Source organism: Emydura macquarii, unplaced genomic scaffold, assembly GCF_026122565.2.
Source record: "Emydura macquarii macquarii isolate MOO-44397 ecotype Brisbane River unplaced genomic scaffold, CSIRO-AGI_Emac_v2 contig_2473, whole genome shotgun sequence".
NCBI classification, from domain to species: Eukaryota; Metazoa; Chordata; order Testudines; family Chelidae; genus Emydura; species Emydura macquarii.
In genome coordinates, this window is record NW_027132610.1 from 1,031,147 (window position 1) to 1,046,883 (window position 15,737).

Here is a 15,737-nt window from a genome sequence, read left to right on the forward strand (position 1 = left end):
TGCACACGGAGATTGAATTTTCACAAGTAGAGGGAGTTCTTTGCTGCAGAGTTGAAGCACAATATCAGGGCAATATGGAGAGATGCCATGTTTTTCTTCTGTGATTAGAAAATTTGAATTTCTATCAGGCCTGTGTGGTCAATTCAACACTTCTAGGGAGCAATGAATGTTTAAAATGGAGGAAAAAAAGCAAACCTTCCACCCCAAAACTACTAACTCATGACCTGATTACTGAAGCTTAAATATGCAGCAGAACCACATATGTCTGTGCGTGCATGCAGTCAAATAAGAGAAATATTTTTACTACATTGTATTTGTATTTCTGTTTTTAATAGTCTCTCATGTATTATGTTGGAGAAAACATTTCTCAGTCTAAAAGTAAACTAAATGAAGACTCTAGGATCATCTCATTGAGGACTTTGATAACACAATGTACCAACTGCTTATGCACTTGTACCAAGGTAGGAAATTTAAAATAATGTTTGTCCCTTATTTTTATTCTGTAATATATATATTTAACTTAATTGTAATTTTTTAAAAGCAATAATCATGTATTTTGCAAGCTTTTGAGATGTTTATCTCTTACATATTTACTGAGTTACGTATTACATAGGGAAGAAAACAATTAGAATGTTAAAGTTGCATGGTCATATGAGGAAATGTCAAAGTTAAGGCAATAATATGCAACTGAAACTCTGCTTCCTTATGTGTAGGCATTACAGTAGTCTTCAGTTGCATGCTGTTTCTCAAACAAAGTACAGTATAATATACTTTTTTCTATTACAATAGATCATTATCACATTAACTTACATGAATTTCATTATCCTCATGGATCAGTTTTTTTGACTTAAAGCAGAACTTTCTTTCTTAGGTACAATTAAGAGAGTCAGGCAGTTGGCTGTGAACTGTGAATTTAGGAGTGCTGTATATGCTGGCAAATCTTCAATATTGTCCTGTTGCATACTTAATCTGTAGTCAGTAGAGTTTGTTAGATATTTCTGACAAAGTATATTACTATCATTCTTGTTTGGCATATGCAGAGTAGAACATGTTACTGCAAGGAGCTGCACCTATACCTAAAGTTGTAGAAAATTGTATGGTGTAATGTTTGAGAACTAATGAACCAGATCCTCAGCTGGCATAAATTGGTAATGCTCCACTGAGTCAGACACAAGCTCTGTTGAAGTCAGTATTGGGGAAGAAAATTCTGGGATTTTTTGAATATTATATACAGTTATGAGTTCGAGTGGTAGCCATGTTAGTCTGTTTTTAGCAAAACAATGGGAGTCCTGTGGCACCTTAAAGACTAAGAAATTTATTTGGGCATAAGCTTTCCTGGGCAGAAACCCACTTCATCGGCTGCATCCAACGAAGTGGGTTTCTGCCACGAAAGCTTATGCCCAAATATACAGTTATGTAATTAAAAACTGTACAGTAAAGTCCTTAAAGTCAGTAAAGCTATGCTGATTTGATTCAGCTGAGGATGTTGTCCAGTGTTTGATCATGACATTAAATACTGTATTGTAGAGCATTCACACAAGAGGGCAGAGTCCAGATTGAATTTGGAACCCCAACAGTACAACCTTAATCCTTAGCATTTCCTGAATTTTGAAGCTTAATTATGCAACCTTCACGGGGCTGGTTCACACTGACCACGCGATTCAGCGGCAGTCGATGGGAGTTACACAAACTATGCAGAGTAGTTTGCATAACTGACATCGACTGCTCAGCTTCCCTTCTGCATGCTGTTCACACTGCGCTGAGCCTGTTCCCATCGACTGGTTCCTGGTTCTCACTGACCGCTCAATCGATCCTGAAAGATTGATCTGGCGGCGGCAATTTTGCCGTTGTCAGTGTAAACGTAGCCACAGTCTCTTCACTTAGAGGGAGATTTACAAAGGCACAAATGGCTGTTAGGCTTCCAAATTTCCCCCTTGGTTTATGTGGAATTTCCTAGTGCAGTTTGTAGGGTTTTTTTAATACAACAGTGGGCAAAAAAGGGAATAAAACATAAAAAGGAACTTTATTCTCTAGAAATTGAAAGATCTTTTAAGTAGCAGTAAATAGACAATAGTGAGAATAAATCTCATAGCTAAAATAGTATTTGATGAGACATGACTAGAGTCTATAAGAGGGATTCCCTCTTCTGTCCACCCTAGTTGGTATTCAGTTTTGTACCTCACTCAGCTTCAGATATCCTGAGTTCCAGAGGGGTAGCCGTGTTAGTCTGTGTACAGCAAAAACAACGAGAGTTCTGTAGCACTTTAAAGACTAACAAATTTAATTTCTGCAAGCATAAGCTTTTGTGGGCTGTAACGCGCTTTGTCAAATGCAAGAAATAGAAATCAGATAGGAAGTATATATATACATCTAAGGGTAAGGAACAACAATGGGGAAGTTAGGTATAAGCAAAGTCCATTCAGTTAGTGTAGTTGAGGCCTATTCACAACCATTGATTAGGAGGTGAGAATGTGTGAACAGTGACAATTACTACTTGTAATGAGATAACCATTCCAAATCCCTATTTAGACTCAGTTTAATTGTGTCAAGTTTGCATATGATTTCCAACTCTGCAGTTTCTCTTTGAAGTCTGTTTTTGAAGTTGTTGTGTTTTTTTTTTTTGTTTTTTTTTTGAAGTATAGCAATTTTCAAGTCAGCTACAGAGTGTCCTGGGAGATTGAAGTGCTCTCCGACTGGTTTATGGATGTTTCCATTTTTTATGTCTGATTTGTGTCCATTTGTTCTTTTGCGTAATGACAGTCCGGTTTCTTTTTGTCAACTTCAGTAGGCTTTGGATGTGGACTTTAGTATGTTCTTAACACATTTCTGTGTACATCCCAGCATCTTCTAATATATGCAGGAAGGAACCCCACTCCTATTCACCTTAGCAGCTCAGCCAGGTCTGCAGAACCAGGCTAAGCAACTGCAGTGTCAGCATAAGCCTAATTCCAGCTGTATTTTCCTGTTTGCAATATTCTGTTTAATTGGACTTCTACACTTTCACTGTGTGGCTAAATTATTCATGTGAAGCAAACCTCTCCTTAGCTGTTCAGCTTTCGAACTCATCAGAAAAAAATCTGCATGTGCTCCATACATAATTTTCAAATATTCACCTGTCAGATCAAAACCAATGCAGGCCTTTTCAGTCCCTACATAATTTGGATTTATGACTGTTAAAAAAAATTCTGGTGACTTTTTTTTAAATATAATTGAGAGGTGTTTTTTAACTCCCTGTGCTCAAAAAGAGGGGACCCATTTTAAAAAAATAATCTCCGTGCAGAGACCAAGGATAGCACAATTTCTGATCAAAAAGTGAAAGCTTCAGAAAGTTATGAGTGACTGAAAAGGGGTTAAAATGCAGGCTGCTAGCATTAGCTATAATATTTACTGCTACAGCTGTCATTTAATTAAAAAAAAAATGGTTAATGCAACAAAAGGTGCACTGTGTTGCATTAGCATAAAGGTTAATGATTCAACCACTCCTTGCAACAGCTTCTAGAACTAATATTTGTACCCCAAAACCCCAAAAAACTAAACATTTTTTATTGAAATCTACCTCAGCTTTAATTATAGCACCACTAGGATGAGGCTGCTGCTTACAGATACATTATTAGAATGCTCTCTTTTTACATATCTTAAGGCTGCTACTCATTCCATGACTGTGCCTCAAGATAATGCAGCAAATGTGGTATATAAGAGGAATACATTTATAAGAAATCAAAGATTTTTTTTAAAAAATTGCAATAATTTGTATTGTTTTTTCTTTTCTCACTGGAGACTAAAAAATGTGACTTATCCAAAATGACGTGGATGAGAGAGATTACAGTACGTCACTTTGACTAAAAACATAGCCAAATTGATGACATCATTTTGGAAAAAATTGTTTTCTACTTGATTGATAATATATTTGAACTTGCTTATAGACATGCTCAGTTTTGGATATTTCAGGATAAATTGTAATGCATGACATGTTCCTGAGATTGGAATCTGGACCTATATTTTTAATATTATCTGTTTACTTTAATGAATTCACAATATGGAATAAATCAAGTTCCTTGCTCAGAACAGAAGATGTTATGTATACTGTGATAACTGATCTGTACATTTCGCTTTCTGACAGAGATGTCCAAGTAAGATCTTATCAGGCTTATTCCTGGGTTTGTTAACATCAAAAGTGATGAATGATCTTGTAGATATTTGCAAACATCTGGTAAGTATGTTTCTCTAAATGCTGTATTTCTTTGCAAGAGGATTATTTATACAGTGTAAATAACTCAGAGACAAATCGGATGTGGTGTTTATTACGGAAAATGAATTAGGCTATACAAATGTATCAGACCTTAAGGACTTTTCTAACTAATAGTGTTTGTGTAGACCATTCCTACATGTGTGAACAATGAAAAAGCATTGATCAAACTACTATACCAATCTTGTGTCCAAAATCTAGTTATATCATGGTAGCCTTGTTTTGATGATATGTGAATGAAAAGTGCACACTGACAAAGCTATAGAAATAATAAATTATAACACACACTTTCATTAACTGAATGAAAAATAGAAACACATTATAAAGTTTACATAACTGGTTATGGCTTTTTGATCAGTTATTATTTTATCATCCACAAACAGATTAATTTATGCTTAAAATAGTCAAAACACACATCTTGCTACTCAGTCACACATCTTACAACATCACCTGTTGCACTGGCTTGCACCTGTGCTCTTTTGGTAACTGATTTTTATAACAAATGCCAGAAATATTTGTCCATGTAACAGATCTGAATCAAGACCAATCAGGGAGCTGCAACTATATATGAATTTGCATCCGTTTCTTTTTATTTCCATTAAGCCCATCTGTTTTTTAATGTAGATATTAGTTAATTTTTTTTTTTTGCATTTGGAAAAGATGAAGGATTTCTCTGCTATGAAAATAACCGTTTAAAGGTGCTTCAAAATAAATGTTCACACTGAGTTCTTCAAATATGTATATATCCTGTGCTTAATAGCAAGGTAACAATGTGGCATCACTAAATTTGCAAAAACTTTGAAACTGTATCCTCACCCACTAGCTGTGTATCTTGGGCTGGGGTCCAGTCCCAACAGATAACATACTTAGTATTTTGTGTGAGGAGAAGCTGATGACTCACCACTGTTAGCTTGTCAGCCAGTTGGTTGAATGGTAATTATATAGGGAATCCTTGTATCCTGCTCTGGTCTCTTTCTAATCAGAAGTTTGCCAGTTTCTAAAGTAACTTTGTTATTTAAGTGCTAACAATGCACTCGGCATTGTATGAAACCCAAAAAAGAAAACAGTGTCTGTCCCAAAGAGCTTACTATCTAAAGAAAACAGTTCACATCAGACGCAGTACACCAGCTAACTAGAAGATGGGTTTATCACAGAGAGCTGAAGTAAATATGATGCTTCCTAGTTGGTGACTTTAAGTTGATAGGTTGCACAGAAGTGCAAAGAGGGATTTCAACAAGATTAACTACAATTATAATGATTATTTACTGTGTGTATTACAATATTGCTTAAGGGGCCTTGTCAAGGATCAGGACCCTGCAATGTGCCAGACAATGTACAAACAAGTAACAGAAAGACGTTCCCGGCCTAAAGAGTTCACCAAGTAGATTTATGACATGATGGGACAGGTAGATGAAACAGAGAAGTGGAAAAATGTAGGACAAGGTAACAGCAAAATGAACACATTTTGTATCACAGACAGCATACATTTTAAAAAACTCATTGACCCACAAAGGTGTGCTCATTACTAAGGTGAGTAAATTCATGTGAGTGAGCACATTCAAAGTGAGTAAATTATTGCTGCATCCCATGTCCTTCCTCACCCTGTTTGGTTTACAGGGAACTGATGGTCTGTTTCCATGTTCTGTTACCTACATGGAATCTTCAACCACCGAATATAAAATTTAAAAGAATGTGATTCTTTTGTTAGATGTCCTTTACTGGCAAACCAAATGATGCTGGAGAAGTAGACCTAATGGAAGATGATATTGAGGAGAATGCAATGGAAGTAGATAACCATGTAGCCACCGACCGATTTGATGATCATTGTATCACTGACTTTGGTGATGCAAATGAGTCTGGGGAGATGCAAAACGTAACTGGTAAGTGAAAGTCTACTCTGGACATTGTTTGCATAGGTTTAGGGTACGTACATACATTTTTCAGTCTTACAGCTGCCCATTTGTCACACCACAGTTAAGCAATTCATTGGACCATTACAACGGCTGGGATTGTAGTTGAGCCATTTGCCTCAAGAACAATAATAGGGCTTAGCAATTCAGTAGTTTTGTACAAATATTAACTAATAAATCCTCACAGAATCCTTGTGGAGAAACTGTTGTTCTTAGTTTATGGGTGGTAAAACTGAAGCAGATAAAGTAAATGACTTGCCATGGTCACACAGTGAATCTGTGGCAGAGCGGGGAATAGAACTCAGGTCTTCTAATCACTAGTCCATGCTTCCTTTCAGACCAGGATATTTTCTTATGCGTAGTAGTTGGTTCTATTTTAATGGTCTCTTTTCCTGCAGAGTAGGTCTATCATCTCTTTGGCAAGGTCGGCTTTCTCACACATCCAGGCATACAAAAGTAAAAGAGGCAGAACTTCCTTATCCATGGCCCAGTTTTTTCTTCTACCAGGCTGGTTTGGAACCAGCAGTGGTATCATGTTTTGTTTTGGAATCTGATCTGAACTTCTTGTTTAAGATGATCACATTACGCCTTAGTCAGGACTATGATCTTATTTTATTTTGGAGGGGAGAGATCATTTTGTTATGCTGCAACTACACACTGCTGTTTGTCTGCTTCTTCCACTGTCTTGAATGAGCACATCTGGAATTAGTTACTCCAGACATTTGATAAATACTGTGATAGTAAACATTAAGTTTGGTGGCAGTGGCAGCAGCAGCAGCTCTAGACATTGCAGAAAATTGGCATGTATATGGAGCCATTCTCTTAGGTCACAATTGAAATTTGGACCAGGTCAGTAATGTAGTGTCAGTTGTCATCACCTTAGTTTTATTGGGTGAGCTTTGTAAAGTGTGTGGAAATTTGTTTGTGGTCTCAATCCATTCTGAGTGGGCAAGTGTCCACTTCACAAAAAAACACATAATAAATAGTTCTGTTGATACCCTGGGTGCCAGTTTTCACAGAGAGTCCTAGGTATGTATGGATATAGAGAGTGAAAAATACCCTTCTGTTTCCAGAGGTGGTCACTCTAGAACAGGGACTTGACTCAGGATGGAGATAGCTACAGAATATGCACAGGATGGACAGCAGTAGCTCAAGCTAATAGACTTCAAGGCTGCCAATCTTACTTTTTTTTTGAGAACATAAATTGACTTTATAAATGCGCATAACTCTATCATGTTTTTAATATAACTTATTTCTCTAAAAGAAGCATTATTCTGTACTTGACAAGAAACTCCTTTTTTCAGGTGCTATGAGCCCATTAGCTGAAGATAATTTGACAAAGCAAGATTTACTCCTCCTTGAAATTCTAAGGCTCTTGTGTCTATGTATAACTACAGCGCAAATCCATACAGTTGGCTTCAGAGCTCCTGACATACAGCGGAAGCTGTTAATGCTTACTGATAGAAGTATATTTGATAGTGCTAAATCACTGCATCTACAAGTGGTGAGTGTCATACTGAGAAACTTCTTGATTCAGCAGCTATCTCTCTGTACCTAAACATTGTCTTTTAAAGTCACGCACACATTTTGTGGTCATTCTCTTGGACTGCGTCCACTCAGAAGAACTCGTAGTACTGCTTGTGAATTTAAAATTTATTTACATATTCTATAGGATTTCTCAGAAACCTGATATTAGACTATTGGACCATATGGATCTGCCTTCAATATTCACCATTAACAGGTGGCTTGAGGGTTGTGCAGTCATTTTCTCTGGGACAGAGTATAGGAGCTCCTTTTCAACATCAGGAGTTGATACGTTTACATACCAAAATATAAAATGTAATTACTCATATTGTGCATCAAATAATTCATTTACATGAAACAAATGTCAAATTATCTAACCATGTAAAAATTGACATAAATATTGTCACTAATGCTTTGTCATAAATATTTACGTAAATATGACAAAACATTTAACAGCTGTTAAAAATGCTTATCATTATTTTGTCTGTGTCTGTATATAAAAATATTAATGTTTCTATTTTTAATTATTCCTTAGTATTTAGTTCTTTTGAAGGAACTCCCAACTGAAGAAAATTTGTTGCCAGAAGATGATCTTCTCATGCTTCTCAAGCCTCTTTCGTAAGAAATAACTTATCAATCATATCAGTGGCGTACTGTGGGTCTCCGGTGCCAGGGGCCTAAGCCTACATTTGCAGGCTCCTCCTCTCCCCACGCAGGGCAGGAGGGGTCCTGGTGCCGCCCCCCGCAGCTGCCACAGGAAGTGGGGACCTGCAGAGGCGGGCATGAAGCCTGGGAGGGCCGCAAATGCAGTATTGATTCTGTGGTCCCCTCCTCCCCGCACTTTCCCGCTGCATGGCGCCCACCTCCCCTGCTCCAGTTTTGCAGCCCGGTGCCAGTTCAGATTGGGTAGCCTCATTCCCCAGGGCAGGGGCGTGTCCCCCTCTCCTTTACATTACACCACTGAATCATATGTTAATAAAAATAGTTTTATTCAGCAACGATCTGCTTTTTCTGCTATTTTGCTTCTAAAGCGATCTCTTCTTTCTTTCCTAGTGACGTGTGTTCCTTGTATCGTCGAGATCAAGAAGTTTGTAAAGCAATTCTAAATAATCTACTTAACGTAGCAGTGGTGTTGGGCCAAGCCAACCCAAATGTTGAAGAAACAAGAGAAGTTCAAGGACAATTTTTAACTGTTGTGGGAGCATTTTGGTATATTTTATTTATTTTTATACAATAGTCTATTTCTTTGCTTGATGTCTGATGACCTAGTCAAAGTCTGTGCTGCTGCTGTGGGGCCAGCTGCCAGTCGTGCCATGAGTTTATCTAGTCTACACACTTCTCCCACATGTATCTTTTTGGGTACCTGTTCTATATTAAAATTAGATCAGTGATCCTCATAGCCACTAGTTGATAATTTAAAGGCATATTGAAATGTGAACTTAGACCTACACATAGGATGGGGCAGAGATTTCCAAATTCTGAGTTTTTTTAAAACCCTTAATCCATTGCCAAGTTAATTAAATGAAATTCACTGAGAGAAAAAAGAGAGGCCTCCCTGCTGGCATTATGGTAATAATTAACAAACACTCTTCCAAGCAATTTTTATGGTGATGTTACACAAAGAAGAAAATAAATAGTCCTTTAAAACTGGGGGGAAAAGATTCTTGCTAATCGAGTAAGAAAGCTTATTTCTAAGCATCTAAGACTGAACTACAAAGAGCAGAGAGTAATGTCTTAAGACTTTTTTCCTGATATTAAGCTTGTGATAGATATTTTTTGTATATTTAAATGGCTTCTGTTTCAGGCACTTAACAAAGGAAGGGAAATGTACAGCTCCAGTAAGAGTGGCCCTGCTAAACTGCATGAAAGCCCTACTTGAGGTGAGCCATATTTTCCACTGATATTAATGTAGTGCAGTGATACTCAGACCTCAATGGTTCAGGAGCCAAATTAGTGATCAACATTACCCAAAAGAGCCACAGTAGTGTGAATTCATTGTTTCATTTACTATAGTACTATTCCTATGTAAACAGTATGACGGGTAATATTTAGCGTATATTTATTATATTATTCTCACAGCAAATAAGTTAATAACTTAATGCAAGTTGATAACTTAATTGGCTAATAACATAGTAAAAACACCCTGATTGGTTAATAACTTTAATATCATGTGCTGCAAAGATTGGCAGGAGACCCATTAAAGAGCCACTTGTGGCTCTTAAGCCTCAGTCTGAGTATCACTGGTGCAGTAATAATACTCAGTTTGCTTTAAAGTAGTGTTGAAAGAGCTATTCCATACATTAGTATGCAATTATGCCCAGTGTTCATTTCAGTAAAAATTCCATACATATTTAACAAGAAATGTTCATTTTCTTCAGGCTGATCCTCATTCAAAGTGGGCTGTACTTAATGTAAAAGATGAAGATCTGCCTGTGAGTGATGCTTTCCCACATTTCCTCGCAGATAGCAACCATCAAGTTTGCATGCTTGCTGCAAAGTCAATAACCAGGTGATAACATAGACCTTTTTGTAGTTTGTTTAAATAATGAAATCAGTGTATTTTAAGGATAATAGACAATTTTTCTCTTTTGCATGCTATGTGGCTTCCCTAAGTTCTTCAGATAATTTTATATCTTTGATGTCTTAAGACAATGTGGCACTTTCCAATTATATTCACTAAGGCCTTCAATACTTGTGTAAATTTACACTATTATATGTTATAGTAAATATGTGTGTAAAACCCATTGTGTGCAGACCCTTTATGTAGATGTATTTATATTCATGGAAAAAATAAGTATGGTAGATAATGTGATGCCTCATGCTAGACTAGCAGTGTTTTTGTCATTTGGCTAAATAAGGGAGCTTCTGAGGAACTCTTCACAAATATTAATGAAATTATCCTTGCAGTGCTCCATGAAGTTAAGACAACAGTGACAGAGGATCGGAGTTTGGGTCCTTTGCTCCCTGGCTGGCAGGGATTAGGGAGGACTTAGACACTTTCATATGATCCCTCCCACTTTCACCCCACAGAAACTCATACTGCCATCTGGACATTTTTGAATGGAGGGAGTGTTGGCTCAACACATGGCCTTTGAGAGGAGAAATGGGGACTCCAGACACCACCTTCTGCCTCTCAAAACAAAGGAATCCCACTATTTACCTGTAAAATATACAGCGATTCTGAAGATTACTTGTTACGTTAAATAATTGTTGTCCCTGTTTTGTTTTAAGTTTGTTCCAAGATGTGAAACAGAGAGATTCTTCTGGATTACCAAAAGCTCTTCCTTTGAAGTTTCAGCAAAAGGCCTTTGAAAATGTATACCTCAGAGTTCAAGAAGGAATGAGAGATCTGGTAATAAGATCTAATCAGTAGGCATGTGTAAATGTTCAGGGACATATCAAAATATCCATTGAATACCCGCATGCTTCATTTTCTAAGAACTTCGTCATTCTTAAAGATTGTCATTCTTCAGGATTAGTGAACCAAGGGGCAAAACCTCCCTTATAACTGTGCTGTCTGTGATACAAATGGTTAAACCCTTTTAATGCTGCCATTTTCCAGACTGCTAGCTCTCTGAATACTTATTAATCATAATAATCATGATTATTACAGTAGTCTAAGGATCAACCAAGAATTGGGGTTTAATTGTGCTAGGCACTGTACGAACATAGTGTGACAGTCTCACCTTGAAGAACTTTTCATCTAAATATTTATGTTGCATATAAATGTCCATAGCATTTAATTACTAAATGTGGTGCATTTTAGATCTTCCTTTTATCTATCACCCAGTGATTTAATATTTACTATTAGTAAGAAACATTATGTAAGCATATAGATGGTTTTCTGTCTCTCCTTGGTATACAGCCAGTATTATGGGATGTATCATCTGGGATAAAAGCAGGTTTTCCATAAGGCAGCACTGTCAACCCTTATCAGCCCCTACAGGCTTTTCTAAAAACATTACCAGTGAATAATTCATGAGAAGTGAGATAGTTGTCTGAGTATAGCTGCTACTAGACAGGTACCCCATTCAAAATGAACCACCATAACAGGCATAAATTGGCATCTTTGTTGGCTGTTTTAGAGGTCACTGTTTTGCATAAACACTGAGCCTGAAATACTCTGTCATCTCCATGGGTAGTTTCTTGAAGTCAGGGTTTAAGTACATGGTAGATGTGGTCTAGGGAAGCCTGCATTGCAGCTTTCAGTAAGCTCGTTAAGTATATATAAAAATAATAAAAAACTTTGACAGTGGATGCAGGAGTGAGGATGCATGATGGTTCTTTAAGTGCTGGTCACTATGTATATTCCACACATGGGTAAGCACACATACCATGCTCCTTAGTTTGGCGATTTCTAGCAAGTAGCGTCTCCACATGTGCAGCTGTTATCGTGCTCTAAACTGAAGGCATAAAGGGCAATGTGGAATAACACCTCTCCCGTTCTTTCTTACCACTACATGGCCTGAGTTGGAATCCTCTGTCCACATATTTATTTTTGCTCCTTTCTCTTAATGATCCTGTAAATATATTGTAAATAGGTTTAGTATTTTAGTGTAGTTTTTTAGTGTTAGCATTGTTAGTATAGCTTAGTTTTCTCCCCGCCTCGGGAGGGTCTCTCCCCATGCAAAAAGACTGTGCCAAGAGTCCCTGAATTAAAGAACTGCATCTCCTGCTCCCATTCCTCCTCCATGAGTGACATGCAGCAATGTTGTTTCTGCTGCCTGGAAGAGGCACATACCTCAGCCAAGTGTAGCATTTGCTGCTCATTTCCCCCATGAACCTGCAAAGCTCATGGGCTCCATCTGAGAAAACATCTAATGGGGAAGGCTACATAGATTCTAAGGCCAGAAAGGACCAATGTGATCATCTAGTCTTACCGCTGACTTAGCACAGGCTGTACAACTTCCCCAAAATAATTCCTAGAGTATATCTTTAAGAAAACCATCCAAAAATCCCCAGTAATCTAAAAATAATCAATAATCCCCTGCCTAAAGGATGGAACACATTTTGTGAATCTTGATATGAAAGATGCTTATTTTCATATGGACATTCAACTATCCCAGTGAAAGTTTTTCAGGTTTCTGGTAGGCCAGGAACAGTACCAGTTCAGAATACGCCCATTTGGGGAGCTATAGCACCAAGGGTCTTCACAAAGGTCTTCTCAGTGATGGCGGCCCAATGAGATGTCATGGCTATACAATCATTCCATTTTTGCATGACTGGCTCCTAATGGGTCATTCCAGTTAGGAGGGCCAGTCTGTTCTTGCTCCATCATCTGGCAGCTTTAGGAATCTATGTAAACAAAGAAAAGCCTCTTTGACTCCCACAAGGACTATAGATTTTGTGGGAGTGACCCTAGCAAGGGCCTACTTCCCTACAGAAAGATTACAGACCATGAACAATCTGATAAAACTAGTCCCTTTCAATCCACAAACCACTCTCAGGGTCTGACTTTTCCTACTAGGCCTCATGGCATAATTACTTATGTAACACTGTTTACCAGGCTTTACCTCTGTTGCCTAAAAGCCTGACTCTGGTCCATTTATTCATCAGAGATCACATAAACACCAATGACAAATCACTTCTCTAGTCTGGTGGACAAATCTGGAACAAATGCATGTGAGAGTTCCTTTCATCATATTCACATTTGATGCATACATTGTCACAGATGCATCCCTTATTGCAGAGACAACCCATGCCTGCTGATAGTAGGGGCAGAGTGAGGGCAGCAGCTTCAGCAGTGTTACTGGGTATGCTCAATCCATGTGAGTATACTCAGTACAAACCAAGAAGCAAATTTTGGGGGGGCATGTGACCCCGCATCCCTCCCCACTCTCTCCCCTCTCCTCCCCTTCATTGCGTCTGCCTTACTGGATGAGGAGCTCATCTGGACCAAACAAGGCACTTGGACTCCCAGGAGGTCAGGATGCATATCCACGTACTAGAACTGAGCGCATTCTCTCTAGCCTGCAGTGCTTTTCTCCCACTTATTCAGTTTTGCCATATTCAAATAATGTCAGACAACATGGCAGCTGTCTTTTACATAAACAAACAGGACTGAGCAAAATCCCTTCCTTTCATCTTAGAAGCAGTCAATTTATGAAACTGGTGCATCAGAAACTACATAATTTTCTTGACTACATACCTACCAGGTGCACAGAATTCTCTAGTGGACAATCTCAGCAGGCACTTCTCCATAGACCATGAGTGGGAAATAGACAATTCAGACCTGAACAAGATTTTGGATCAGTGGGGAATGCCTTTCTGGGATTTGTTAGTATCCCAAATTAACAAGAAATTTGCCTTTTGACAGTTCTGGGTCATGGCTCCAAGAGTGATCTTCTGTTTTCTTGGACAAACCAGCTCAGATATGCCTTTCCTCCCATCCCTCTGCTTCCACAAGTTATGCAGAAGATTTGCTACAACAAAACTTGAGTTAGTCTCATAGCATCCAACTGGTCCAGATAATTCTGGTTTCTGGACCTTCTCCGAATGTCAGTCCAATTCCTTCCCAGATCTAGTAACTCAGAAGAATGGCAGGGTCAGACATCCAAACACAGAACCACCACCTCATGACCTGGTATTTGGATAGGCATCAGACCTAGAATGTTCATGCTCGTAGGCCATTGAGTCTATTCTCAATCAAAGTAGGAAAGACTACAAAAAATGTTATCTGGTTAAATTGAGACATTTCTCTATCTGGGCACAACATAATCGCTCATTTCCAGAAAGTGCAGGTATCCCAGCTATTCTAGATTATTCCTGTCCTTGAAAACTTCTGGGCTTTCCATTAGTAGCTCATCCTACTATGGGGCAGAAGGACACTCCATTTTTACTTACCCAACAACAGTTAGATTTCTGAAGGGTCTAGTTTAGGATCTTCTCATTGATGGTAAGATCTGCACCTCAATGGGACCTTAACATCATACCATCAGTACTTACCAGACCACCATTTGGACCAATGACCACATGTTCTATGTCTTACCTTTTCATGAAGGTCACCTTTTTAGTTCTCATTGCTTCGGCTAGAAGGGTCAGTGACTTGGGAGCACTTATAGCTGACCTGCCATACACTGTTTTTCGTAAGTTTCCTTTTGCCTTCACCCAAAATTCGTTCCTAAAGTAATTTCTGAGTTTCATACCAATCAACCTATCCACTTACCAGTTTTCTTCCCAAAACCTCCGTTTCCAATAAGGTGAGGAGACTTCACTTTCTGGATGTCAAACAACCTCTGATGTTCTACCTACAAAGGATAAAACCAATTATAAAATCTTCAAGACTGTTTATCACTATAGTAGAATGATCATGATGAGGACAAGTGTTATTTGCCCAGAGACTCTCTAAGTGGATATCTAGCTGCATCGTTCTGTATTACCAGTTGGTACGTATTCCTTCCCTGGGCGAGGTAAAATCCCATTCCATTAGAGCGCGCAAGCAACCTCAACCGCATCTCCTTGAGAGGTACCTATACTTTACATCTGTGGGGTGGGTACCTGCAGCTCCATCCATACATTCATGAAGTATTACACATTAGTTCAAGCCTCCTCTGCATATGCAGCTATTGGGACTTCAGTATTACAAGCATCTATACCAGTGGTCCCCAAACTTTTGGGATTGTGCCCTCCCCGCCCTTACCTAGTCCGCCCCCCCAGGAGCCACAGTCAGAAGCTGGGCCCAGGAGCGGTGCCAAAGTCATGTTCAGGAGCCGGGGCCCAAGCTGGGACTGGCATGAGGGCTGGAGCTGCAGCTGCAGGGTCTGAGGCCAGGGCCACAAATGGGGCTGGAGCTGAGCTCTGGGGCCAGGAACGGGGCTGGGGCCCAGGCTGCAGCCGGAGATGACCTGCCAGTCAGACCGCAATACCCCTTATGCCTCAAATCTTAGCAAGAAGCGTGCATTTGAGTGGACCAACGGCCACTACTTCCTAGAGATCTCCAAATTCAGGTGCATAGTGCACGTGCATGTGCATGTGTGGAATGCAAATAGGGACCCCACATTTCAAAGAACCTCTGGTTACAAGTAAGTAACTTCTGTTTTATGCAGCTGCTTTGAGAG

The 15,737-nt window shown here is 38.9% G+C and overlaps 1 protein-coding gene across 1 annotated transcript in view; it reads left to right on the top strand.

Annotated features, from left to right (window-relative positions):
* The window catches only part of ATM (ATM serine/threonine kinase), a 123,819-nt gene that overhangs the window by 24,860 nt on the left and 83,222 nt on the right, over positions 1-15,737 (top strand). Inside the window, exons 14-22 of the mRNA XM_067562811.1 lie at positions 336-461; positions 4,121-4,210; positions 5,955-6,126; positions 7,461-7,660; positions 8,216-8,298; positions 8,734-8,889; positions 9,485-9,560; positions 10,059-10,189; positions 10,912-11,032. Of these exons, the coding sequence (XP_067418912.1) occupies positions 336-461; positions 4,121-4,210; positions 5,955-6,126; positions 7,461-7,660; positions 8,216-8,298; positions 8,734-8,889; positions 9,485-9,560; positions 10,059-10,189; positions 10,912-11,032 (1,155 nt within the window). The remainder of the gene's footprint in view (positions 1-335; positions 462-4,120; positions 4,211-5,954; positions 6,127-7,460; positions 7,661-8,215; positions 8,299-8,733; positions 8,890-9,484; positions 9,561-10,058; positions 10,190-10,911; positions 11,033-15,737) is intronic.